The following is a 24,957-nucleotide window of genomic DNA, read 5'->3' on the forward strand; positions in this document are numbered from 1 at the left end:
TGAGGTATGGTAAGGGGGAAAGCACAGAAATGGTGGAACAAAGGGTAATCAAATGTAGTGGTGATACTCACTAGACACTATGTTGAAAATGAACTATGCTACTTGTGGGTGGCAGGGGATGGGAGGGAGAAAACTGGGAGAAAGCGAGGGAAAGAGTGAGGCTATTCAAAAAGAAATGATCTCATTACCTGACTTATGTAACTGTAACCTTCTGTACATCACTTATACAATAACAACAGCAACAGAAAATTCCCTGAGTATCTACTCCCTGGATTCTTAGTAAGGGCGAAAACCTGCCATTTGTCTCTCCTGATGATATTAAAAGAGGTAGAGGATCCTGGATATCCAGGTGAGCCTGCTAAAACCACAAGGGTCTTAAATGTGGGAGAGAGAGGCAGAAAATTTAGTGTGTCACTGATGGACTATGAGACCTGAGCAACTGTCTCTCTCCTTGAAGATGGAGGAAGGGACCAAATAGTGAGGCAATTTCTAAGCTGGAAAAGGAAGAGAATGGGTTTTTCCGTATAGTTTCTAGAAGAAGGTAGCCCTGTAATACTTCACTTATTTCCTGGAGCATCATTTTAGACATTTGACCTCCATAGCTGTAAGGTAACAAATATATACTTCCAGAAGTTGTACAGTATTTAGCAAAGCAGAAAAGCAGGAAGCAAAGCACAGTCCAATAGGCTGGAGATGTGGTCACAGAAGAAGTGTCATGTTTTGTGTAGGGCATGTTATATGTAAGGCTCAAGTTAGTTGGGGTGCTAAAGTTCCTTATCTCTGCATGAATTTTTCTTTTGACAATTTGGCATGTTAACTTTTTGCTGAAACAATTTTTCTTAAATTGTATCTTTTATGTTCTCAGAACTGGTAAATTTGGGATTCTCGCAGACCAACTCTCTGGTCTTGGGGCATACCCTCTATTCCATACACTTCCTTCCAACCAAGCTCCAGAGCATTCTCTTAAAGTCAAGTCACTTTCCCTCAGGAGCAGGATGACAGATTTTGAACCTCAATGTCACATTCCTTTTTTCCTTAAGATGTCTTCATTTGCCTTCAAGCCCTGCTTTCATTATTTGTACATTGGCAGGTATAGTGACTGAGTGCTTCCAGAAACATGTTAGAACCAGGTCAAAGGCTAGGTTTGTCTCTGAGGATGTTTCCAGAGGAGAGAGATTAGCATTTGCATCAGTGGACTTTGTAAAATACTTTGCCCTTGGCAGGTTGGGGGTAGGGGTGGGGATGGGCAGAGGAATTCCCATGGGGGACTGCTCTAAATCCTGCTGACTGGGGCCTTGGGGATCCATTTAAAAAGTGTTCTGAGCAAGCTATGTCAGAAACAGACCTACATACTAGAGTCTTTCCGTAATGTCAGAATTTATTAAATAACAAGAAACTCACAAGCTACATCAATTTCACTGGCATTAATTCAACCAAGTGCTCCTGAGGACACTTGATAACCTAGGCTGTTGACAACAAAGATTTTCTCTTCTCTCTCTCTCTTCCCCGCACCCCCCCTCGCTTTTCTTTTTCTCTTTTTTGCGGGTAACTCCAGACCTGGATGCTATCTCTTAGCTATTTCACTCAAGATTGGTACTCTACCACTTATGCTGTAGCTCCACTTCCAGCTTTTTAGTGGTAATTGGAGTTAAGTGTTCCTTTTCCTGTCTCTGCTTCCTGACCACACAATATAGTAGGGTACTTCATGGCACAAGACCACAGAGGTAACTCAGTGGTTTCAGGAGTGGCACTAATATTGCTTCTTCCTGGAAAGTTCAATGAAGCAAGAGGGCAAATACTCAACTCCCACGAGATGCTAGAGAAAGCGATTTGTCCATCATAACAATGCAGAGATGGAGCCTTCAGCACTTGAGCTATGAGTAAGGATAACAGAGCAGAGATCTCCAGAAGTTATTTGTAACCATGACAGAAAAAGTTACTAACATATAAAATTGGCATTGAGAGTGGACTTTTTGCTGTTACTATTCCCAATGATATGATTCGGAAGCTTCTGCAAATACATGGTGGGAAGAATTTGGAAATGGTATGGATGCTGTTTAGAAAAGACTTCACACAAATGCTAGACAAATAAAGAGTTAGCCCAGAGTCTCAGAAGAAATTGTGGAAATGAACATTTGAGCAATATTGGAACTGTGAGACTGTAGGGTTATGAACTGAATATATTCTGCATGAGATAAACATGAGCTTTTGGGGGGCTAGGTGTCAAATGTCTCCTAAGGTTACACGAGATGTGTTTGGGTGCAGAGTTGACATGGAGTAGATTGTGATGCAGGCGAAGCTGATTGGATTGAGAAATGGCTAGATTAGGAAAGCTTCTGGTTATGTCTATGAGGTCATTTCCAATGAGGAGTTACTAAATGGGGAAAACTTTTCCCCAATGTGGGTGACACCTTCCCATAGCCTGGACCCCAGATAAAATAGAAGGAGGAAAAGAAAGCATGCTCCCCTCCTCCATCTCTCCTTTCCCATCTTCTCCCTTTCCCTCCTGCCCTCCTTTTTCCCTTTTATTCTCTCCCTCTCTTATTTCTTCCCGCCTCTTGTTCTCTCTGCTGTCCTCACCTCCCTGCCATACTTGTCTGAAATAGTGAGCTAGATCAAACTTTACCTCACTTAGGCTTTTTTTCTCAGAGGTTTATCACAGCAGTAGGAAACTGATCAGCAGTTTTTATTACTTTATCCTGTCATGTAAACTCTTCATGAATCGTCTTCCTTGCTTTTCCCGGGCTTGTTACAGCCCTACTCCCATCAAATTTCCTATGAAGTCTGATTCCTCAATATTCCATGGTAGTCTTTGGTTTGTTAAACTTGGTCTATTCCCTCCAGACTCTTATACTTGGTCTTCCACTAGGCTGCCTCTCCTTATACCCACATTCCATCCCTTTTACATGATTCCTTACATAAGGCATTCACTCACTCTCCAGCAAAGTTTTCTTTTTAAAATTGTAATTCCAAGTAGGATTTTAATTATTTTATTAATATACTTTTAACAACAGCACACATTTCCAAAGTACATAAATACTAGTATTAAAAATTTCATTGCTGCTGGGAAGGTGGCTTAGTGGTAGAGTGCTTGCCTTGCATGCCTGAGGCCCTGGGTTTGATTCCTCAGCACATAAGCAAAAAGAAAAAAGCCGGAAGTGGCGCTGTGGCTCAAGTGGTAGAGTGCTAGCCTTGAGCTGAAGAGCTGAGGGACAGTGCCCAGGCCCCAGAGTTCAGGCCTTCCAGTTTTCTGGTTGTTTTATTGGAGATAGGAGTCTCACGGTCTCTCCTGCCCGGGCTGGCTTTGAACTGCGATCCTCAGATCTCAGCCTCCTGAGTAGCTAGGATTACAGGCGTGAGCCACCAGCGCCCGGCCTTTATCCAATTTTCTATGAAGTCATTTCACATGCAAATAAAGGAAGATTTTTGGAAAGTTAATTTGGAAGTTTTTCAGTTTACAATTTCTCAAAATTGTAATATATATGCATCTGTCTATCTATCTATCTATCTATCTATCTATCTATCTATCTATCTATCTATCTATAAACTTTAATGCTGGACCTAAAGTTGTTTCCAGCCTAATTTTAGATGAATGTGTTATATATATAAATAAAATGGAAATTTATATTTGAAGATTTTATCACTTAGAATTTCTGGAGCACATAAAATTGATTTTTCTTTCCTCTGAAGGAACACTGCTGAAACATTGCATTGTATTCCCAGGCTAAGGTTCACAGTCCCACAAATGACTAGTCAATCCTCAGTCTGTCATGAATGCCAATGTACAACTGCACTGAGAAATTTTTCAATATGGCTAATTACTTATGACTGAATGTTCCAGAAACGATGTGTCATGGCTCTTAACAAAGTTTCTTTATGTAGCTGCTTCCTGTTTTATTGCAGCTGTACTTGACAGATATGAATTATTCTTGAATGGATATCTTCCTTGGAGCCACCACTGGCTTCCTTATTAAGTTATCTTCTGTTTTCAGCTCTTTTTTGTTGTTGTTGTTTTTGGTGGTGGTGGTCATGGGGCTTGAACACAGGGCCTGAGCACTGTCCCTGACCTTATTCTCTCAGTACTAGAGCTCTACTACCTTGAGCCACAATGCCACTTCCAGTTTTCTGGTGATTAATTGGAGATGAGTCTTTCAGACTTTCCTGCCCAGGCTGGTTTTGTACCATGGTCCTCAGATTGCAGCCTCCTGAGTAGCAGGGATTACAGGTATGAGCCACCAGTGCCCTGTGCAAACTTCTTTTATAGTTAGCAATATATGACTTCTGGGGCACTGAGGAAGTATGTTCTAAGAATCCATGTGTTTTTTCACCCAAGATGACAGGTAAGGCATGTAGACTGGTCTGAGGTATTGGGTATTTACCCAACTGTGTCCAGGTTTAGTAAGTTCTTGCAGTTTTTCCACTTGGGGATGAGTAGGACTGAAGTTGGTACCTGTAAGTCTAAGATCAAACATGGTCTTATTCCTGCTGGAAGCAGCCCATAATTTAAATTATGCTGGATTAACCCTGGCAGGCAGAAGTGTAACTCATTTGAAGTGCAGCATTTGGTGCACCAGTTTTGAAGATGGAGTCATCCTTAAATATTTTAGCTTCTTTGATTTTCAAATTACTCCTGGCAGCCAAAAGTCCAGCGGCCTGGCTTGGGGATTAATGATGAGATGTGCATTTTTAGTGACTATTGGGGGCCTGGAAAACTTAACCTCTTGGGAGGAATTAGCTCTAGCAGGTAAGAGTCCAGTGGTTAGGCCAAGTACTTTTGGGAGGCCTACAGTTTGATCTGTGGTCTTGATGTTCTGAGTGGCCTCATCTAGTTCAGTGGTCTCAGCTGTTGAATTAAATCCAGCAGCCTGAATTTGTGGCCCCAGCTAATTGAAGGCTCTTAGCATGCTCTTTCTGAGCAAGATGGCCCCATCTTGGTTTAAATCCTCTACTACTGAAGTAGCTTTGACAGCCTGGGATCTAGTGGTTTCTCCTTTTGTTCTTTGGAGATTTGAGGTTTTGTGTACAATTAGTGGGAGAGGCAGCCTTGCACTAGTTAAACTCCTTGAGTATATCCCTAGCAGCCACGTGTTTAGTGGCTGGGTCCTCTGCTCCTTTGGGGCTCAGGCAAAAATTTACCCTCAGTGATCTTTGAGGAGGCTCTGCCTAACTTAACATCATCTGTTAATGAACTAGCCTTTGTGGTGATGTTTCCAACAACTTTGCCTTCAGCTCTTTGAGAATGTACAGATTTTTTGGTCAATAGGGTATTTAAAGGTTTAAAATCTTATTTCTCTAATATTTGTGTATTTGAGGTGATAGGCAGTAAGGATGTGTTGTACTGTTTCACTTTGCCTATAAAGTTAAATCTAGCTTTGAATTCAGCATAGTTGTCTATGGATGGACAGCTCTTTGCTTTATGTCCCCTCTTGGTTTTGGAGGTGGCCTTAGGCAGTTTAGTGTCCTCTGCTGTTGACTTACACCTGGCAGCCAGAGGTTCAATAGTTTTTGGGGGTACTCAAATCAAATTATACAGTCTTGCCTAACCTTAGATGACATTTTGCCCTTGCCTGGTTTAGTCTCTTTGGCTGCTGAATGTTTCTTGGCAGCTGAGTTACTAATGGCTCTGCCCTCAATTAATTGACCACTGAAGGTGTCTGGGACTAGTCTTGATAGACACAGCAATCATGTGTAATTTAACTTCATCAATAGCAGATTTGGCCCTGACAAACTGGAGTCCAACAGTTGGGTCCTCAACTGAGGTATAACTGCTGAAGCTGGGAGCCCAGGGGTTCGTGTATCTCCTTCAGGGCTCTCAGTTACATTCTCTTTCTTGTTGGTTTGAGGAGGTTCTGCAGGGTTTAAATTCCCCTGTTGATGATATACACTCTAATCCTGGACTACAACAGCTTGACCCTGCAGGATTTTGTGTTTCAAGTTCATAACGGGGAGGTTGATCATTGCTCAGGCTCTGTACATCTCTCTCCCTACAAGGAAGAGATGATTCCCAGAAGTTGTCGGTTTGGGGGCTACATCGTCAAAGATTTGAGGGCATGCAGTGGTTGAAAAATTGTTGTTAGTTATCATACAGGAGGGTCTGCACAGATTATCCTTCAGGGCAGAGATATGAGCCCCAGGTGATGACTGGGAGTCCACAATGGTTGGACAGTCACCATTGTTGGTCAGTCAGGAGAGTCTGTGCAGATTATGTTCCTCCTCTTAAGGAGAATACTGGTGTGGCCTCCACTACTTTGAGATACAGTAAGTTCTGACATATGTAATCAAAAATCAAGGAGGACCTGTGTGGATTACCATCCTCTGTGGCCAAAACAAGAGGCCCAATAGATGTTTTCCTGGGAGATCCGTCCTCCACTATGGGGACTTGAGTGGATGGATATTTGTCAGTGTTGGTAAGCCAGGAGGATCTGTGCAGATTATAGGAGCCAGACATAGGAGCAACAGTAGAGATTTTATTGGGGGCTCCACCCTCCTCTCTATGAGGACACAAAGTTGCTGATTATTTGCCAAAGTTTGCAAGCCAGGAAGGTCTGCACTGATAATCCTCCTTCATGATAGAGATGGAAGCCCCAGTAGATGATGATGGTGAAATTCTTCCCTCTACTTAGGGGCCCACAGTACTCAAATACTTCCCATAATTGGGTCACTTATTGAATGGGGGCCCAGGGACTTGATCTTCTTAAGTCCTACTCTTTAAGTTGACCTCCAATTAGCACCTTACTAGAAATATCCTCAACTACAAAAACAGTTCAAAATCAGCAGCTTCCAAATCCTAGAATTGAGTTGTGGTGTATACCCTGTCTCTTGCTCTTGGATCTGAAACAAAATGAATTTTGTGAACAACTGGAGTTTAGAATGTGAACACTAGGATGTGATTCTGTAGCTATGCAGTACCTCTATGATGCTATGGGTGGGGCTGGAGGGAAGTTGGTGTCCCAGTGACAGGATAAGCCATGTGCTTCTTGGTAGTTTTCTGTTGGTACCCTTTGTGTCAGAATAGTGACATCAGAGGAAATGAATGGCTTGCAGACTTATAGGTTATGAGGTTGTCTATAGCTAGCCGAAGAGCCCAGAGAAACTGAAGGGTTATATGTTTTGGAGCAGTTAGAAGATCCAGACTTTGGGAGTCTTGTCATCAACTCCACTTCCATCCTCCAAAATGCTTCAGATCCCAGCCTGGTTAGTTATGGCTGTCTTCGTGCCTCAATGAGCATCTTGGGACTAAAAAGGATGAGGCATATGAGGAACTTTAGAGAAGATTGCAGTGCACACACACAGGTTTTCAAGGCAGAATTGCCAAAGAAGTATTTCTTATGTGCTTATCATATTCTAAATACTAGAAACTGAACTGTTTCTACTTTCTTCAAGTTAATGTTTTAGTACATATACATCCAAAGTAAGTAAAGTGGCCGTGAGGAGCAGTAAAAAATTTTTAGATGTGTGTTTGTGTTAGCTCCGTCATGACTCTGCTAACCTGGCATAAGGAAAATCTCACGTAGGCTCATAGTTTCTGGTGTTTCAGTCCATGACTGTAGAGAGTATGTTACAAGACAGCAGATTAACACATGGCAGCCAGGAAGCAGAGAAAGAAAATCTTTGCTCATGGCAAACATTTCTTGGGCTTAGCCCTTACATACTTAAGGAAACACCAACACTAACTCTTGAGCTACTACTACCCTCATTAATACTGCATCTATTAAGACAGTGTTGACAACTCATTCCTTCAATTTCCTTCTCTTTAAAATTGAGATGTCAGTGCCAGTGCCACTGAAGGGCAGAGGCAGCCAAGAAAAGCCACTTCCTTATACACCACTTGTCCCAATTGTTCTTTGGGGGCACTAGCCTGAAACTGCTCAAACTTGCAAAACAAATTATGTGCTAAAAGTTCCTGCTGATCCTGGCCATATAAACCCTTCTACCACCAGACTCTGTGCAACCTCTCTGATCCCTACCAGGGAGTTCGCCCGGGAGTGTACCCCAACAAACTTTTCCTTTCTTGACCTTTACCTCTTCCTGCATGTTCTTTCCTCACCTAAAACCTTACAGTCAGCACTGTGTATTCTTGTGAATGTAAAATAATCTTGTTCCTTTCAATAAATGATCTCCAGACCATGCAGAGTGCCATCAATTGGCGGTTCATGGAGTCTTAGAATGGTGAACTTATTCCCATCTTTACTGCATGAAAATCTACAAACAACTTCTCAAGTGATCCATATGCATTTTAAAGTTATAGTAATAAGTTAGTAAAAAATGAACATCATCTTTATTGGCTTTGTTCCCAAACTATAACCTATTCAATATCCTATTTTATACTTTTGTCAGACTTGTACCTCTAGTTTTATTATACTACAGATGACATTTTCTTTAGTAAAGTTTTTTTTTTTTTTTTGCTGTTCATGAGGCCTGAACTCTGGGTCTGGGTGCTGTCCCTCAGCTCTTCAGCTTAAGGCTAGCGCTCTACCACTGGAGCCACAGCGCCACTTCCAGCTTTTTCTGCTTACGTGGTGCTGAGGAATCGAACCCAAGGCCTCATGAATGTGAGGCAAGCACTCTACCACTGAGCCACCTTCCCAGCCCTAGTAAAGGTTTAAAAAAAAAATCTCAGGGACGTTCCTGCCCAGACTGGCTTCAAACTGTCATCCTCTGATCTCAGTCTCCTGGGTATCTAGTATAGTATTACAGGCATTAGCCACCAGTGCCAGGGAACACAGGTTCTTCCTTACTACTATTAACTCTCTGATCACCTAGCCCACCTAAAATGTAGAGGTTACCAATTGGCTAGGAAAGGGATGAGGCAGCTACAGGGTTCAAAGAGGCTTTTTGTTTAATGCAAGATTAGAGAGCTGATATAGATGAAAAGGTCACTGCAGATGGTCAGAGATGATTGTAGGGAACCTAATCCCATAACTGTCTCTGAGCTGTTGAGGCCAAACACTCTTAAATTGAAGTGCCTAGCTTATTTGAGACAGAGCAGGGTCAGGCTCTTAGTTACATCTCTAGCTTACTGGATCCAGACTAACAGCTGTAGGTGTTATCAGACAGGTGAAACTGAGCTGAAGCCCTAATGACAGTGCTTGGCCTGTGGATCCTTGATGCATATACTAGATCTGCATATATTAGATAGTTTATCTGTGTCCCAGTGCTAAATGTTTCTTTTACATGAGGGTGTTGCCTGGATCCAGTGTTTCTGACTGCTTTCATATATTTGCCAATTGTTTACTGGTTCAAGTAAATGATCAGTTTGTGCCTCATGGTGTGTGAACACCTGATAATTGTTTACTCTTTTCCTTTTTGATTTTCTATTTATTCCTGTAGTTATTTAGTTATTCCTGAAAGTGCTGTATATCAAAGCAACATTTATTGCTAAAAATGTTTATTTCCCCCTGTATTCTCTAACTTATGGCATGTGTATGAAAATTGGGGATTGAACCCAAATCTCAAATGCCTTAACATACCATCTACACTAAGACACCCTTAGCATATCAATTCTTACTTCAAAATTTTTACAGCAAAATACAGAATTAGCTGGGCACTAGTGGCTCACACCTGTAATCCTAACTACTCAGGAGTCTGAGATCCTTCGTAGTTCAAAACCAGCCCAGACAGGAAAGTCCGTGAGACTCTCATCTCCAATTAACCACCAGAAAACTGGAAGTAGTGTTGTGGCTCAAGTGATAAGAGTGCTAGCCATGGGGCTGGGAAGGTGGCTCAGTGGTAGAGCGTTTGCCTTGCATGCTCAAGGCCCTGGGTTCGATTCCTCAGCACCACATAAGCAAAAAGAAAAAGACGGAAGTGGCGCTGTGGCTCAAGTGGTAGAGCACTAGCCTTGAGCTGAAGAGCTGAGCACAGCGCCCAGGCCCAGAGTTCAGGCCCTACAACCAGACACTCCCCCTCCCCCCCCCAAAAAAAAGAGTGCTAGCCTTGAGCTGAAGGCGCCCAGGCCCAGAGTTCAAGACCTATGACCACCACCACCAACAACAAAAAACCCCCAGAATTGTGAAGAATTTATGGACTGTTAGGTATGCAAATGTTTGTTACATCTTCTTGTCTCTTTTCATCATTATGAAAAGATTTTAAGATTTTTTTTTTTTGGCTGAATGTGAGGCCTGAACTCTGGGCCTGCGCGCTGTCCCTGAGCTCTTCAGCTCAAGGCAAGTGCCTTGAGTCACATTGCCACTTTTCAGCTTTTTCTGCTTTATTTGGTGCTGAGGAATAGAATCCAGGGCCTCATGCATGCAAGGCAAGCACTGTACCACTGAGCCACCTTTTCAGTCTATTTTGTCTGATAAATTTGGTCACTGCAGTTAACTCTGCATTGTTTTATTTTCAAACCTACAGTTTGTCCCCTGTGGCCAGCAAAAATTTATTTATTTATTTAGTAGCACAAGAGTTTGACTCAAGGCTTTGGGCTTGCTCAGCAATCTATCCTCCAGCCCTTTTGAATCTACTTATTTTTGTGCCAGTATTGGGGCATAAGCTCAAGAGCTTCCTAGTGTCCCTTGGCTTCTTCTGCTGAATGCTTGTACTCTACCACTTGAGCCACACTTCTACTTCCTGCTTTGCTTATTTTTGAGAGGGTTTCTCCTTTTGTCTGAGGCTGATTGGATTAATGTCATTTTGCCTGTGGGTTTCATGTATCTCCTGTCTTGGTTTTTTCAATTTTGAACTCAGGATGTCATGCTTCTCAGGCAGGACTCTTACTACTTCAGCTATATCGCCAGCTGAAAGCAAACTCTACTGTAGTATTTCAATTTCTTTAATATATGTATATATATATGCTTTATAGTAATTATAGTGAAATTTAGAAATGTTATTTCTATACAACTTATGTAATTATACAACTTTATTATTACATGTGTAATATGTATTACATACATACACTTGAGAATGTCCTATTTGCCTTGATTTCTTATTTTGTATGTTTTGGTTTGAATTATCTAGTTTTGCTAGATGTTTGGTTGACAGGTAGCTTGATTCCATCTTTGTTGTCCTCTGCCTTGAGGCTTCTGTTTTTAGAGAAGTTAAAATGTAGTCCCAATGAGATCACTTGTGGATCCTTAAGTGGGTTTTCCTTTTCTCTCAGTTTTCTATCATTTTCACTATGATAGATTGGGGAATAACACATCTATTACCTTCTTACAATTTGGTAGTCTTCTTGCATTTATTTTAAATCTTGGTGGAGAGGAATGAAACCTAGGTTAGGTAAGTACACCTCCAGTCCTAATTTTTTTTCTTTCTTCTTTACAGCTAACATTCCCATTACATAGTTACATCCTTATTTTTCTGGGCATTTAAAAATTATCCTATTCTTTGGATAATCTTACACTTGTGGATTTTTCCTGCCTCTAATTCCTATTGTAAATTGCCTCTAATAAAATTTCCATTTGGCTCTAAAAAATAATTTCCATCATTATGGTATTTGACTAAATACTTTCATTACTTAAAGTTAGACTCCTGCAGTTTCCTTTAGATATTTTGAACAAATTTGTGGCGTGCGCCTTCTCGACCAGCGAGGAAGAACGAACACCACACCAGGAGTCTTCTCAGATCACGCTTTATTGGAGAGCCTTTTAGTTGATGGGAGAGCTTGAGCGCGAGAGAACGTGCACCCAAAACATGGCCGCTTATATAGGGAATAGGAACACGGGTCTTTCTATCATTGGTCGTCTGCCTTTCACCGTCACCAGGTGCCACGGGATTGGCTGGGGACTCTACGTGGCTCGCGCATGCGCAAAGCCCAGGACCCACCGTCCCGCCAAGCACCGCCTGAAATGGAGTGGTTACCTCAAAGCTGCAAGGGAGTGGGCGCCATCTTGTAATGGCGTTTACCCTGGCTCCCTACACAAATTTATAACAGCACTTTGCTCCTGAGCTCTCTCAAGGCCTTCTCCCTTAAGTTGTCAGCTGGATTGTTTAAACAAAAAGCATTGTGCCTCTAATGTTCCTACAGCATGGGCATGTGTAGTCTCTCTAGTCTTCCTTCCATGCCACAGTAATTACTTCCTCTGATCTTTTGTTCTAGCTGGGAACTGGGGTGGGGTAAGGGGTGGCTCAAGTAGCAGAACACCTGTCTAAAAGTTCAAGGCTATGAGTTCAACTTCCAATATCATCAATTGAAAATTAAAGGGTTCTAGTTGGTCTGCTTTTATTGGTATTATGTATTTTTTTTTTAATGTGATAGAGATTGAACCCAAGGTTTGAGCGCTAAGCACAAATTCTACCACTGAAGTACAACATTCCCAGCCCCAACTTGTTTGATCCACTTAAATTCAGATCCATATATGGTATCTTTAACCCTAGGACTCCTGTTAGCTGCCTCTTTCTCATTCTCTGCTCAGCGTTCTATGAGTCTTTTGATCTGTTGCTGTCATGGACCTACAAGTCTTTTGTTTTTAGGGTGGTACTGGGGATTGAATTTAGGATCTTTTGCTTGTTGGCAAATACCCTATCACATCAGCTATGTCCCCACTCCTTCCTTCCTTCCTTCCTTGGTCTCAAATTTAGGGCCTGGGCACTGTCCCTGAGCTTCTTTTGCTCAAAGCTAGCACTCTTCCACTTGAGCCACAGCGCCACTTCCAGCTTTTTCTGTTTATGTGGTATTGAGGAATTGAACCCAGGGCTTCATGCATGCTAGGCAAGCATTCTACCACTAAGCCACATTCCCAGCCCTTCCTTGATTACTTTTTAATGCATATCTTAAAATACACCCTTTAAATAAAGCAGCATGTTCACAACCTGAAAGATCTTCCTGCTGCCAGCAGGTAATTCACCATCAACATGCAGCATTCACATTAAGTGAGCAGTTCTTTAATAGTTATTTAAATATTTTCCACCACCGAAGTGTTTATGATTAATTTACAAGTGCAAGGTATTATACAATTAAATGTAAGCTGACTTACTGTGTAAATAATGCTGCTCAAGAATTAGTCCTGGAGTAGTTGGAATTTCTATTTCTAACTCAGTAGATTAAAACACAATTGTGAATGGTATAAAGATGTAAGAATCATATTATGGTAGAAACTGTGAAAAATAGAGAAACCAGACCCTTCCCAAGCAATTTAAAACTCCAGTTTCCTTCACTTAAACATGGTTTCCCAGACAATAAAGATGACTTTCAATGTATAAAATTCCCAGAATATTAGTATTTGATGATCAGTGTATTGAAATTAATGGAATTTACAAAAACACATTTACATGTAAGCAGATATAAACAGACAATGTGCAATTGAGCTCTAGTCATCATCAGAGTCTGAATCATATTTCTTTCCTTGGATAGTTTTCTTTTCCAGCTTTGTGAAGTTTGCCCCGAATTTCTTTTGGCTCTGAAATGGTGGCTCCATTAAATTTCCACTAAAAACAGAACAAAATTGAAAACCATTTTAGATTAAATACACCTGGTATATTAGAATGCAAACAAAAATCTTTTTCATTATAATGTACAGAATATAAACAATTTAAGAAAATTTCTCTAATCATACTAAGAGCTGATAGTCTACATCTTGTTCTTGTATCCTAAATGTTTTAGGTTAATGTTTTATTTTCTCTTTAATCATTAATTGTTGATTCACGTTTTATAGGCTGTGCTAACACAACTTCTGATTGTAAAAAGAAGAGTGCTTTGATTTTGTTGGTTATGCCTGTGATGAACCCATTAACCCTGGCTCCCCCCACCTTTTTTTTTTTTTTGCAGTATTGGAGTTCCAACTGTCCTTGGTGTTCTGTTTTTGTTTTTTGCCTGTCCTTGAGCTTAAACTCAGGGTCTGGACACTATCTTTGAGCATCTTTATGCTCAAGGCTACCACTCTACCACTAGAGCAACAGCGCCACTTCTGGCTTTCTCTGAATAGTTTCATGGACTTTGCTGCCCAGGCTGGCTTTGAATGGTGATCCTCAGATCTCAGTCTCCTGAGTAGTTAGGATTACAGGCATGAGCCACCAGTATCTGGCTATGTTCTGGTTATGTTTGAGATAGGGTCTGACTTTGGCCTGGGCCAGCCTGAACTATGCAGTCTTTATGCTTGTTTCCATAGGTAGACAAGAGTGTACCACCACATCCAGCCTTTTCTTTTTTTTTTTTTTTTGGGTCCGGTCGTGGGGCCTGAACTCTGGGCCTGGGCGCTGTCCCTCAGCTCTTCAGCTCAAGGCTAGCGCTCCACCACTTGAGCCACAGCACCACTTTTGGCTTTTTTTTCTTTTTGCTTATGTGGTGCTGAGGAATCGAACCCAGGGCCTCAGGCATGCAAGGCAAGCGCTCTACCACTGAGCCAACTTCCCAGCCCCAGCCTTTTCTATTTGAGATGACATCTCACATTTTTTGTGTAGACTGGCCTGGAACTCAACCTTTGTGATCTCAGTTTTCCTTGTGAATGAGATGAAAGGCTACCATGCCTAGCTATTACTGGTTGATATGGGGTCTCATGAACTTTAGCCCAAGTTGACCTTGAACCACAACCCTCCCAACCCAGGCCTCCCAAATAGCTAGGATAGTAGGTGTTAGCCTGTGTAAGCTTTACCTAAAAGAATAATAGCCAATCCTGCTCTACTTTTGGTAGCTTATTATGATTGATTTGGTGTATTTCCTAATATTTAGATTTCTACAGACTTGAGCAAAACTTATATAACAATTGTTATAATCTGGGATTGGAATAAGCATTTTATACCAATATTAATTAAAAATAATTTTTCTTTCAAAAGTGTCTTAGGATTTGGGATCTGGTGGCTGACACCTGTAATCCTAGCAACTCAAGAGGCTGAGATCTGAGGATCATGGTTTACAGCCAGGTTGAGTAGGGAAGTTCATGAGACTTTTATCCCTATTTAACTACCAAAATGACAGAAGTGAAGCTATGGCTCAAGTGATAGAGTGCTAGCCTTGAGAAAACAAACAAAAAACAAAAAAGCTTAGATGGTTAGGGATGTGGCTTAGTGGTAGAGTGCTTGCCTAACCTTCAAGAAGCCCTGGGTTCAATTCCTCAGTACCATATAAACAGAAAAAGCTGGAAGTGATGCTGTGGCTGAAGTTGGTAGAGTGCGAGTCTTGAGCAAAGGAAGCTCAAGGACAGTGCCCAGGTCCTTAGGTTAGGCCCCAGGACTGGCAAAAACAAAAACCTTAGGGGCCCCAGGACTGGCACACAAAACAGGAAATACCATTTGCTATTAATGGAAACATGGGTCCTTGGAACCAATTACAGGGAGAATACAATGTAATCCTAAAACATCTTCTTAGGACAAGAAAAAAAATGGCTTAGATAATTATGGTGACATGTTATAAGGACTCATAAGCTAATATGAAAGAGAAGTTTTCACTGACCAACTCTGAGCTGGAAAGTAAATCACAATAGTAATAAAACAATTCACAGGCTAAATGTATTAATAACACTAAATGAAAAAGTAAATAAATGTAGGAGATGAGAAAATTTCAATACATTAACCTCTTCTCTACTATGGCAAATGGTAATCTCGTGCTTGTTGTCTAGCTTATTTCTGCTAACACCAGAAATAACTACCACACACTTGGTATGATGGAAGAGCCCAACACCACTCCTCTAATGTAATTAACATTGATGTGTGATCTGAAGCTAATTTTGAGGATGCAATGCAAAACTTGAACTGTGGATAGTGATTCTACAGAAGAACTACCTTATAAGCTAACTTGCTTATCATCCTCAAAACCCACAAAACATTGGATTGAGTACTGGTAACAAATTGTTGCAGAATAGAAATTTTTTTTTTGGTTCGGTAGTGGGGCCTGAACTCTGGGCCTGGGCGCTATCCCTCAGCTCTTCAGCTCAAGGCTAGCGCTCTCTACCACTTGAGCCACAGTGCCACTTCCGGTATTTTTCTTTTTGCTTATGTGGTGCTGAGGAATCGAACCCAGGGCCTCAGGCATGCAAGGCAAGCGCTCTACCACTAAGCCACCTTCCCAGCCCCAGAATAGAAAATTTTTTAACTGACACGTTTGGGTATTGAGTGATGATCACATATTTGAGTAAGGTTTGTAAATTGAGTAATTCTTGCTTTGATAATTGCACTCTGGCTATGTAAGAGAATGTCTATATTCTTAGGAAATATACAAGGAATCCTTTTATTCAGGAATAAAAGGATATAGTATTTCTAACATCTACTCAAATGCTTCTGAGGAAAAAAATACATAAAGGATAAGTGAGAATCTCTTGTGCTAGTATGCAACATTTGGATCCTATTTTCCATAATGTATACTAAGTACAGAAATCTCTACATGTGAGATAGGGCTATATATATTAAAAATTTAATGTTTTAAAGTAAGCTTCAGGGCTGGGATGCATTTCAGTCATATAGCAGTTGCCTAGCATGTGTGTACAAAGCCACTGAGGTTCAATCTCCAGCACAATACCACAAAATAAAACACAAAAACTCTAAGACTCAGAGTTGTCTATAAATCTGAATTTGCTGCAATATCATGCTGATATATAATTTAAGAAATACAATTTTCTTAAAGTGTGGTGGCACATGTCTAATCCCAGCCCTTAGGAGGGCAGAGACAAGAGGATTTTGAGTTCATGAACAGCCTGGACTACACAGTAAGGCCTCATCAAAACACAATAAACACAAAACAAGATTAAAAAAAACAAAAATTGCTTTCTGATAAAACTACAAGTTTTAATATCATAAATGTTAATAATATATGAAAATCCTCTATGAAATGATCAACTAGATAGGATTTAAAATTAACCTGATGCTAAAAGTTACCTGTAATTAAGAATATCGGAACAGCCAAGTCTCCATTCTAAAGTTTCTGTGGTGAAGTCATCTGTATTTCCTAGGTCAGTAAATCCAACAACATAATCTTGTGTCTTCCCGTCTTTTATCAGTGCTAGTGTGGGAAGGACTTTGATACGCAGTCTCTCACAAAGGAAAGGTGCTTTTTCCACATTCAGCTTCAAAAATTTGGTCTCAAGATGTTTCCTGGAAAGTATCACCAAATGTCTGTCTAGTATTTTGCACCTGTAACAACATCAAAAAGTTAAAATGTAAGGCAACAGATTTCTCTTTAAAAAATCAGCATCATTATCCTGGTGCTGGAGGCTCATGCCTGTAATCCTAGCTACTCAGGAGGCCGACATCTGACAACTGCAATTGGAAGCCAGGTGGAAAAGAAAAGTTCTTAAGATTCTATTTCCAATTCTATTTCCAATAAGATGCAAGTAGAGCTGTGGCTCAAGTGGTAGAGCAGTAGCCTTAAGCAAAAAAGAGCTTAGGGACAGCACCCCTGAGTTCAAGCCCCAGGACTAGCACCTCAAACAAAAATATCACTAAACACCTGATTTCAGTTTTTCTGTATACGTCTAACTAGGTGGCAGCCAATCTATGCTATGTCAGATGACCTAATTTCCAGGTTAACTGCAAGATGAGCTGCCCAAAGACAAATGAGCATTCTAAAAAGTCAGATTTTCCCTAATGAGATTTAAAAAAATACTTTTAAGTAATAAAGATGTTGTCAAACTTTTAATATTTATGGAAAGAGCAAAACATCAAGATACTGTTTTCCTTATGTTTCCTGGCATCTCATTTAGGAAAACTTAAAAAGAACTTTGTGTGTGTGTTTTTGTTAATCCTGGAGTTTAAACTCAGGGCCTGGGCACTGTCCTTGAGCTGAACTTCTCTGCTCAGGGTTAGTGCTCTTCCACTTGAACTATAGCTCTACTTTTTGGTGGTTAATTGGAGATAGAAGTTTCATGGACTTTTCTGTCCTGGCTGGTTTCAGGTATGAGCCACTAATGCCTGCAGGGCAATTAAACAAAACAAAACAAAACACTTGTTAGTGGGCTTGCTCTTTCTTGGAATGTTGAACCTATCAGGCAGGAAACCTGGCCTTCTAGACTCCTTAGGAAAGACAGAGGAGAGGAAGAGGAATGGGAAGGGTGGAAGGTGGGAAGAGGAATAGAGTCTTGCCACTATCTCCTAGACAGAGATCTAAGGATTGAGGTTCAAAGACAGCTTAGGCAGGAAATTCTGTGAAAAATCATCTCCAGTTAACGACCAAAAGCTATAAACATTGCTGTGGCTCAAGTGGCAGAGAACTAGCCTTGAGTGAAAAAGATTAATTACTGACAGACACACATATACACACAAATAACAACAAAAAACCCCCACTTATTTAACATGTGGTTTAGAACTTAAAATATGTATGAGATTACCAGGAGACAAATTGAGAAGTTGTTCCTTTTAGTTTCCAGTAGTATATCTTTATCCAAATTTTGTTTTTAAGAGAACAAAGTTACCTGAATGTAGAGTCTCTGTAGAAATGGCAAACTACTTTTTTACTCTCTTTGACTTCTTGAAAAAAGTCTCTCTCACTAGGGATTTCTCTGTATTCACCATGTCCTTTAGAAAGCCATTCCTAATTTGGAGAGAAGTAAAATATTGTATATGAAAAATCTTTCAGCACCACTTTATATTTTAAATGTCCCAATCACCATATTATTTTATAACAAAGTTGATATCCTATAGAGAAATGAGTTCATTTTAGTAGCTTTCCCGTTTCTGGTGTCCAAGAGTTAACTAATCCATGGGCAGTGAGCATATCCCCACAGCCTGAACTGAGACAATTGTCTGTTTCAGTAATTTAAAACACTTGTTTTCTCAGAATATCAAAGTAGTTAGACTTGTGAGACTCAGCATCTAACTGCACTTTTGTGTGTGTGTTCTTAACTACTAAAGTTAGAAACATTTGGTGTAAGTTAGTATTTCTTTTTGAAAAGTTTTTCTTTTTAATTTTGTTTTTTTGCATTGTTGGAGACAGGACACAGAGCTTTTCGCATCCCAGATAAGTGCTCTACCACTCAGCCACACCCCTAGATCTACCCTTAAAAAAAAAAAAAGTTTGGGGGTTGGTGGCATAGCTTTGTTGGCAGAACATTAGACAATGAGGAAAAGCATCAGGTACTGAGTTCAAGTCCCAGTCTTGGACCTAAAAAAAGGAAAGAAAAAAATGTACTTGAGGTGTGGTTCAGCTGTTGAGCACCTATCTACTACGTACAGAGCCATGAGTTCAAACCCTAGCATGCTAAAAAAGAGAAAGTTCCAACCATAGAAAAATCCAACGACTCAACCAACTAACTAAAAACCTCACCGGCTAAGTCAGTCTTGGGTACAGGGGAGTTACTGTAGCTGAGAAGCTAGGGAGTTCTGTTTGTTTCTGATGAGCACCTCAGAGAAGCAGGTATACATACCTTCCATACTAACAAAGGGAAGTGTCCTAAGAGAAAAAGTAGTTCACTCACATGGTATCCAGAATCAATGCAGATCTCCCATTGAGTCCATCTGCCCTTAACAACCAAGCCCGAGAGACCTCCCAGCTTCTTGAACCCTGCTTGTGGCAGAAGCTTATCTCCTCAACTGGAAATGCTAACCTTTCAGGCAGGTGGTTTTAATAAAAAGGAGCACTAGGCTTATAGGTCAGAGATACAAGTTTCAATTAAACTTCTAAGTACTTATTGAATTGTAATGACCTTTCTGAGCCTCAATATCCTCATTTGTAAAGTAGATCTAATAAGAAAACTACCTCATTGAGTGGTTGTGAAAATTAAAACGGGACAAAGAAATGCCTAAAATAGCACCTGACGCATGTGCTTAAAAAGTATCTGTACGAGCAGTATGTAACTTTTAGAAATGTCTTTTGACAGTTGGGTACTGGTGGCCTACACATCTTGGGATGTGGAGAGTAGGACTGTAGTTCAAGGCCAGTCAGGACAAAAATTCATGAGACCCTCCTATCAATAAAAAAGAAAAAAAGGCAGTGTGTAATGACATGACTTGTCATCCCAGCTATATAAGAATCAGCTAGGTGCTGGTTGCTCACCCCCGGAATACTAGCTATATAGGAGGCTGAGATCTGAGGATCACTGTTCAAAGCCAGCCTGAGCAGGAAAGTCCATTAGACTCTTATCTCTAAGTAACCACAAAACGCTGGAAGTGGAGCTGTGGCTCAAGTAGTAGAAAACTAGCCTTGAAAGAAAACGCTTAGGGAGAGAACCCAGGCCCTGAGTTCAAGGACCAGGATCAGGACCAGAGCTGGGGAAGAGAGGGGTAGGACGGGGGGAGTGGGGGGAGAGACAGTGGGAGAAAGGAATGAAAAAGGATTAAGGTCCAAGTCAGTGTAGGCAAAAAGTGAGCTCCTATCTCAAAAATAACAACAGCAAAAAGGTCTAAAAGGGTGGCTCAAGTGTTAAAGTGCCTGCCTGGCAAGCTCAAAGCCTTGAGTTGTTTTTTTTTTTTTTTTTTTTTTTTTTTTTTAAAAAGGGAGGGCTGGGAAGGTGGCTCAGTGGTAGAGTGCTTGCCTTGCATGCATGAGCCCCTGGGTTCGATTCCTCAGCACCACATAAGCAAAAAAAAGAAAAAAGCTGGAAGTGGTGCTGTGGCTCAAGTGGTAGAGCGCTAGCCTTGAGCTGAAGAGCTGAGGGACAGCGCCCAGGCCCAGAGTTCAGGCCCCACGACCAGACCCCCCCTCCCCCCAAAAAAAGGGGAAAAAAAGGCTCTAACACTGAACTGCAACATAGATCCACAACTTTTATCTATGGATTCAGCTTGGATAAAGTTTAGAGAGAAAAATATTTTTTAGTCTTTTTCACATCAGCCACTCAAGTCTCACAACTTGTCTGTTTCTCCTAATGAATTTTCTTGAACAAATTTCTAACAGGAATACTTAAAATCACAAAATTCTAAAAGTGAGGAGTGAAATGTAATCATTACAGCACACACAGATATAAGTTGTTAGGAGCATACTGTTATAGCAATTTCAGAAAGCAGGGCAGAGAGGTTACTTGTTTCTGCTGTTGAGCTTTCCTTAGTGCCGCCAGTCTCTTTTCTTTGAGGTGCTCCAATTCATCTTCATCCATCTGATCCAGTTTCTTAATTTCAGAATCCAAATGATCTTCTACCAGTTTGGTAGTTTGAAGCAACTGGTTTTCCAGGACTTTTGAAAACATGTCGACAGATGCATCACCTTCCATTCTTCTAAATGGTACTGGTCAGCCTTGGTACTAAGTTAAAAAAAAAAAGGCAAATAACACGAAAAATAATCTCTTTCACTTAAAAATTTTCTTTTTCACTGAAAGATTCCAGTAACTGGGCATTTACTAACTCCCAAACACTTACTGCTAGGCTTCAAAATTTATATATATATATATATATATATATAGAGAGAGAGAGAGAGAGAGAGAGAGAGAGAGAGAGAGAGGGAGAGAGAGAGGCAGACATAGTGCTTATGCATGAAGATGGCATTAAAAAACCCTCAGTGTTAAACAATAACGGGGTGAATAGATGAGGAAAGAGCAATAGAGGGGAATTATTCTGATCAAAATAAAATACACGTATGGGCTAAACTACATGGTTGAAAACCTTGGTACAATGAATATCTGCTAAAAATGGATGACAAAAGAGGAAAAAAATAGGGTTTGTTGGAATGGGTGAATAGGGAGGATGAAGTACTTTATATATTAGAAAAAGCTGGGTACTGGGGGCCCTTGCTTAAGATTTTGCTAATCAGAAGGCTGAGGATGAGGTTCAATGCAAGCTCTGGCAGAAAAGTCTGAGTCTTCTGTAAATCAGCGAAAAGCCAGAAATGTAAACAAAAAACAAACAAAAAGCTAGAACTAGAAGTGTGACTAAAGTGGAAAAGTAGCAGCCTTGAGTAGTAAAAAAATCAAGTGATAGCCTGAGGTCCTGGATTCAAGCCTCCAGTATAGGTACAAAACAAATATATGAGGATATAAAGGAAAGTGATTGCAGGATGAAGTTGATGGGGTACACTGTATGTATGTATGGAAATGCCAAAATAAAACACCTTTATACAACTATGCAAAAGAATAAAAAAAAATCTTAAGAAAGAAGCCAAGTGTGGTGGCCTATGGGGAGGCTGAGGCAGGAGGACTTCTAGTTCAAAGCCAGCTTGGGTTTATATAGGTGAAACTGTTAACAAGCCAATAGCCAAGGAAAGAAAATAGTAACAAAAAGTTTTACTTAAATGCTTTTAAGTTTAGATACATAAAAACTGCAGAAAAGTTAGTTTCATTTAACTGAAACAAGATTGTGACATTATATTTCCAGGTCACTTAAATAAATGGAAATGCCTTTAAATCAAAATTCAATTGAGAACTGAAACGAACCTACTTAGAGCAAATTTCAGGGTTTTTTTTTTTTTTTTTTTTTAAGACCATTATCAGACCACACAGAAATCAGCTGAAGAGATGAACTGGCAATCAGTGTTTAAAAAAGGAAAAGAAAAGTAAAGCAGAAATATCTGTGAAGACTACTATTGAGTAGTTGTAGTAGTAGTAAGATCACAAACTCAGCTTTTACATATACAAAAACATAGGCTGGTGCTGGTGGCTTATGCCTATAATCCTAGCTACTCAGGAGGCTGAGATATGAGGACCATGGTTCAAAGCCAGCCTGGGCAGGAAAGTTCCTGAAACTCTTATCTCCAATTAACCACCAAAAAACCAGAAGTGGTGCTGTGGCTCAAGTGGTAGATCATTTGCCTTGAGCTGAGGAGCTCAGGGACAGAGCCAAGGCCCATAGTTCAAGCCCCATGACTGACAAACCCAAAAACATATTAAGATGTGCTCCAGGGCTGGGAAGGTGGCTCAGTGGTAGAGTAGGCATGCCTTGCATGCCTGAGGCCCTGGGTTCGATTCCTCAGCACCACATAAGAAAAAAGCCAGGAGTGGCACTGTGGCTCAAGTTGTAGAGCCCTAGCCTTGAGCTGAAGAGCTGAGGGATAGTGCCCAGGCCCAGAGTTCAGGCCCCACAACTGGACCTCCCCCCCCCCAAAAAAATGTGCTCCAACACTGAGCAGACTTGAGCAAAAATACGCTTTTTCATGGTTACTGTTCTAAGAAGTTCATTTCTGACTCTCAAGACATTTCATAATTTTTGTAAAGACTACTGCCTGGTCTTCTCTAAGCATTAGTATCCATACCTAATCATTATGCAACAAAATCCAATCCTCAAAAATTAATACTGACTTCAATTAATACTGACTTCAATTAACTGACATTTAATGTTTTCTGTGATAGAAAACAATATAGTATTTACTATTTTCTTAAATGTTGATTTTTCTGCCCAATCAACTCATTGTGTAAAGTTTTAACACAAAGCTGAAATTGTATCAATTATATATTGCAAAATAGATGATATATTTTCTACTAGTAACAGAGCAATTCTTTGTTTATGTCTGGATTATTACCAAAGATGATTTACAGTTTGTCAATCAATACATAACCAAAATATAGTAAAAAAACACTACTCAAGTATCTAAAAACCAAAATGAACTGTGAATTTATTCACTAAGCTTCTGATACTGATCCTGGTTCACCTGTGGCCCTCTATAAATGTTGAACTGAGCTTTAGCAACCTTCACTTTTTAGCTGTTTCTTCACAGAAAAAACAGCTGAAAAACATTCTTGATTTCACTTTCATACACCTGAAGTCAGCAGTGCACAGATCACAGCAGATACTTAATATTTGAATATTTTCAATGCATTCAATTTATCGTTGAATGTACATGTGCCTAGCTTTTGTTCAAAACATATTTGAGGTTAAAAAAAAAATCAAACGAGTAACTCCTTATAAGTAATACAATTGAAAACGATTTTGAATGTAGCAAAATACTTCCACTCCCTGCCTCCCCCCCCAAATGTAAGATCGTGAGTCTAAGGGTAGGACTAGGGGAAGGAAAACAAAAGATATCCCTTGTTCATCAGAACTTATTACTAGGGCCACAGCAGATGCTGATCACAAGACATACTTAAACTTCAATTATCTGCTAAAGGAGAACAGAAACGATAAAGAGCTTTGCTGAGTGAAGGTGCGGAGGTCTCAACCTCTTGAAAATGTTAAAGAAGTGGTGTAATGGTCGCTAACTTTTCATTCTTCAAGTCAAAGTCTCTATTGTTCCTTTTAAGGTTAACTGGAATGGTGGAAAGAGATACTGAGGCCTGAAATTTCCCCTTCCCCTCCTCCCCAGTCTCTCTTTTTGTGCGGGTATTGAAGCTTGATTTCAGGGCCTGGGCAATGATTAATTGGAAATAAGTCTCCCAGACTTTCCTGACCAGGATGGCTTTGAACCGCGATCCTCTCTGAATTTAGCCTCTAGAGTAGCAGGGATTACAGTACTGAGCCTACGGCGTCCGGCTATCTTTAATTTTTTTTAAAGCCAGGCACCAGACAAAACTACCAAAAGCTCGCTTTTAACAGTCCCGCTGTACCTTTCCAACAGTCTCCTTTGCCACTCCCAGAGCCCTGGGACAGATAAGGGCAATTCAGAGGCAGCGACTTCGGCGACTTCGGGAGCGCATGCGCTACGGCCACTGCCACCGCTTAGACCCCAGCGTCCGGCCGCGCCCCTCCTCCCAACCCAACTGGATGTGCAGCTGTGATATGCCCAACAGCACTGAGAGGACACGGTGGCCAGATCTGTCACAGATTCCTTGTCTCACCTGAGCTCTAGGTGTCCAGGGAGTGAGGGGGCAGCAGCTCCAGAAGACCGGTCCTTTCACTTTGCAGCTGACGTCGCGGACTACGAATGGGCCGTCACCTCTGCTTTATCATTGGCTGCAGCCCTCTCGCGATATCTGAGATGCTCGCGGAAGGCATGGTCAGCTGTGAACCGAGAGCTTTTGCGCGTGCGCCACGCTCCTTAGCTAGGATTTCAATTCAGTTCTCTCGGGGTATGTGGGTCTAGGGAAAGAGAGCGAAGTATTCTGGGAGTTGTAGTTTTTTAAAAAAAAATTCAGGCTAGAGTGGCTTAAAAAAAAGTCAGTACTCATGAAGTTACACCAGAAATGAAATAGCTACGATTTTGTTAAGGGCTAACACTCGAACTTCATTGTATTTAGTGATCTTTTCTATTTTTTATAAAATTGAGCGATAATTTCATTTTAAAATATAGTTCACCCATAA

At 40.7% G+C, this 24,957-nt stretch overlaps 1 protein-coding gene across 1 annotated transcript; it reads right to left on the reverse strand.

The window, feature by feature from the left end:
• Window positions 1-10,898: 10,898 nt before the first annotated feature.
• Window positions 10,899-24,600, reverse strand: Txndc9 (thioredoxin domain containing 9). Its single transcript, XM_069988531.1, has 5 exons — window positions 24,495-24,600; window positions 20,817-21,035; window positions 18,276-18,394; window positions 16,744-16,998; window positions 10,899-13,365 (listed from the first exon to the last, which is right to left on the reverse strand). The coding sequence occupies exons 2-5, from the start codon at window positions 21,003-21,005 to the stop codon at window positions 13,248-13,250; spliced, it is 681 nt and encodes a 226-aa protein (XP_069844632.1). The 5' UTR covers window positions 21,006-21,035; window positions 24,495-24,600; the 3' UTR covers window positions 10,899-13,247.
• Window positions 24,601-24,957: the final 357 nt, after the last annotated feature.

The sequence above is a fragment of the Dipodomys merriami genome, unplaced genomic scaffold (assembly GCF_024711535.1).
Source record: "Dipodomys merriami isolate MVZ:Mamm:240054 unplaced genomic scaffold, mDipMer1.0.p SCAF_36, whole genome shotgun sequence".
In the NCBI taxonomy this organism is placed as follows: domain Eukaryota; kingdom Metazoa; phylum Chordata; class Mammalia; order Rodentia; family Heteromyidae; genus Dipodomys; species Dipodomys merriami.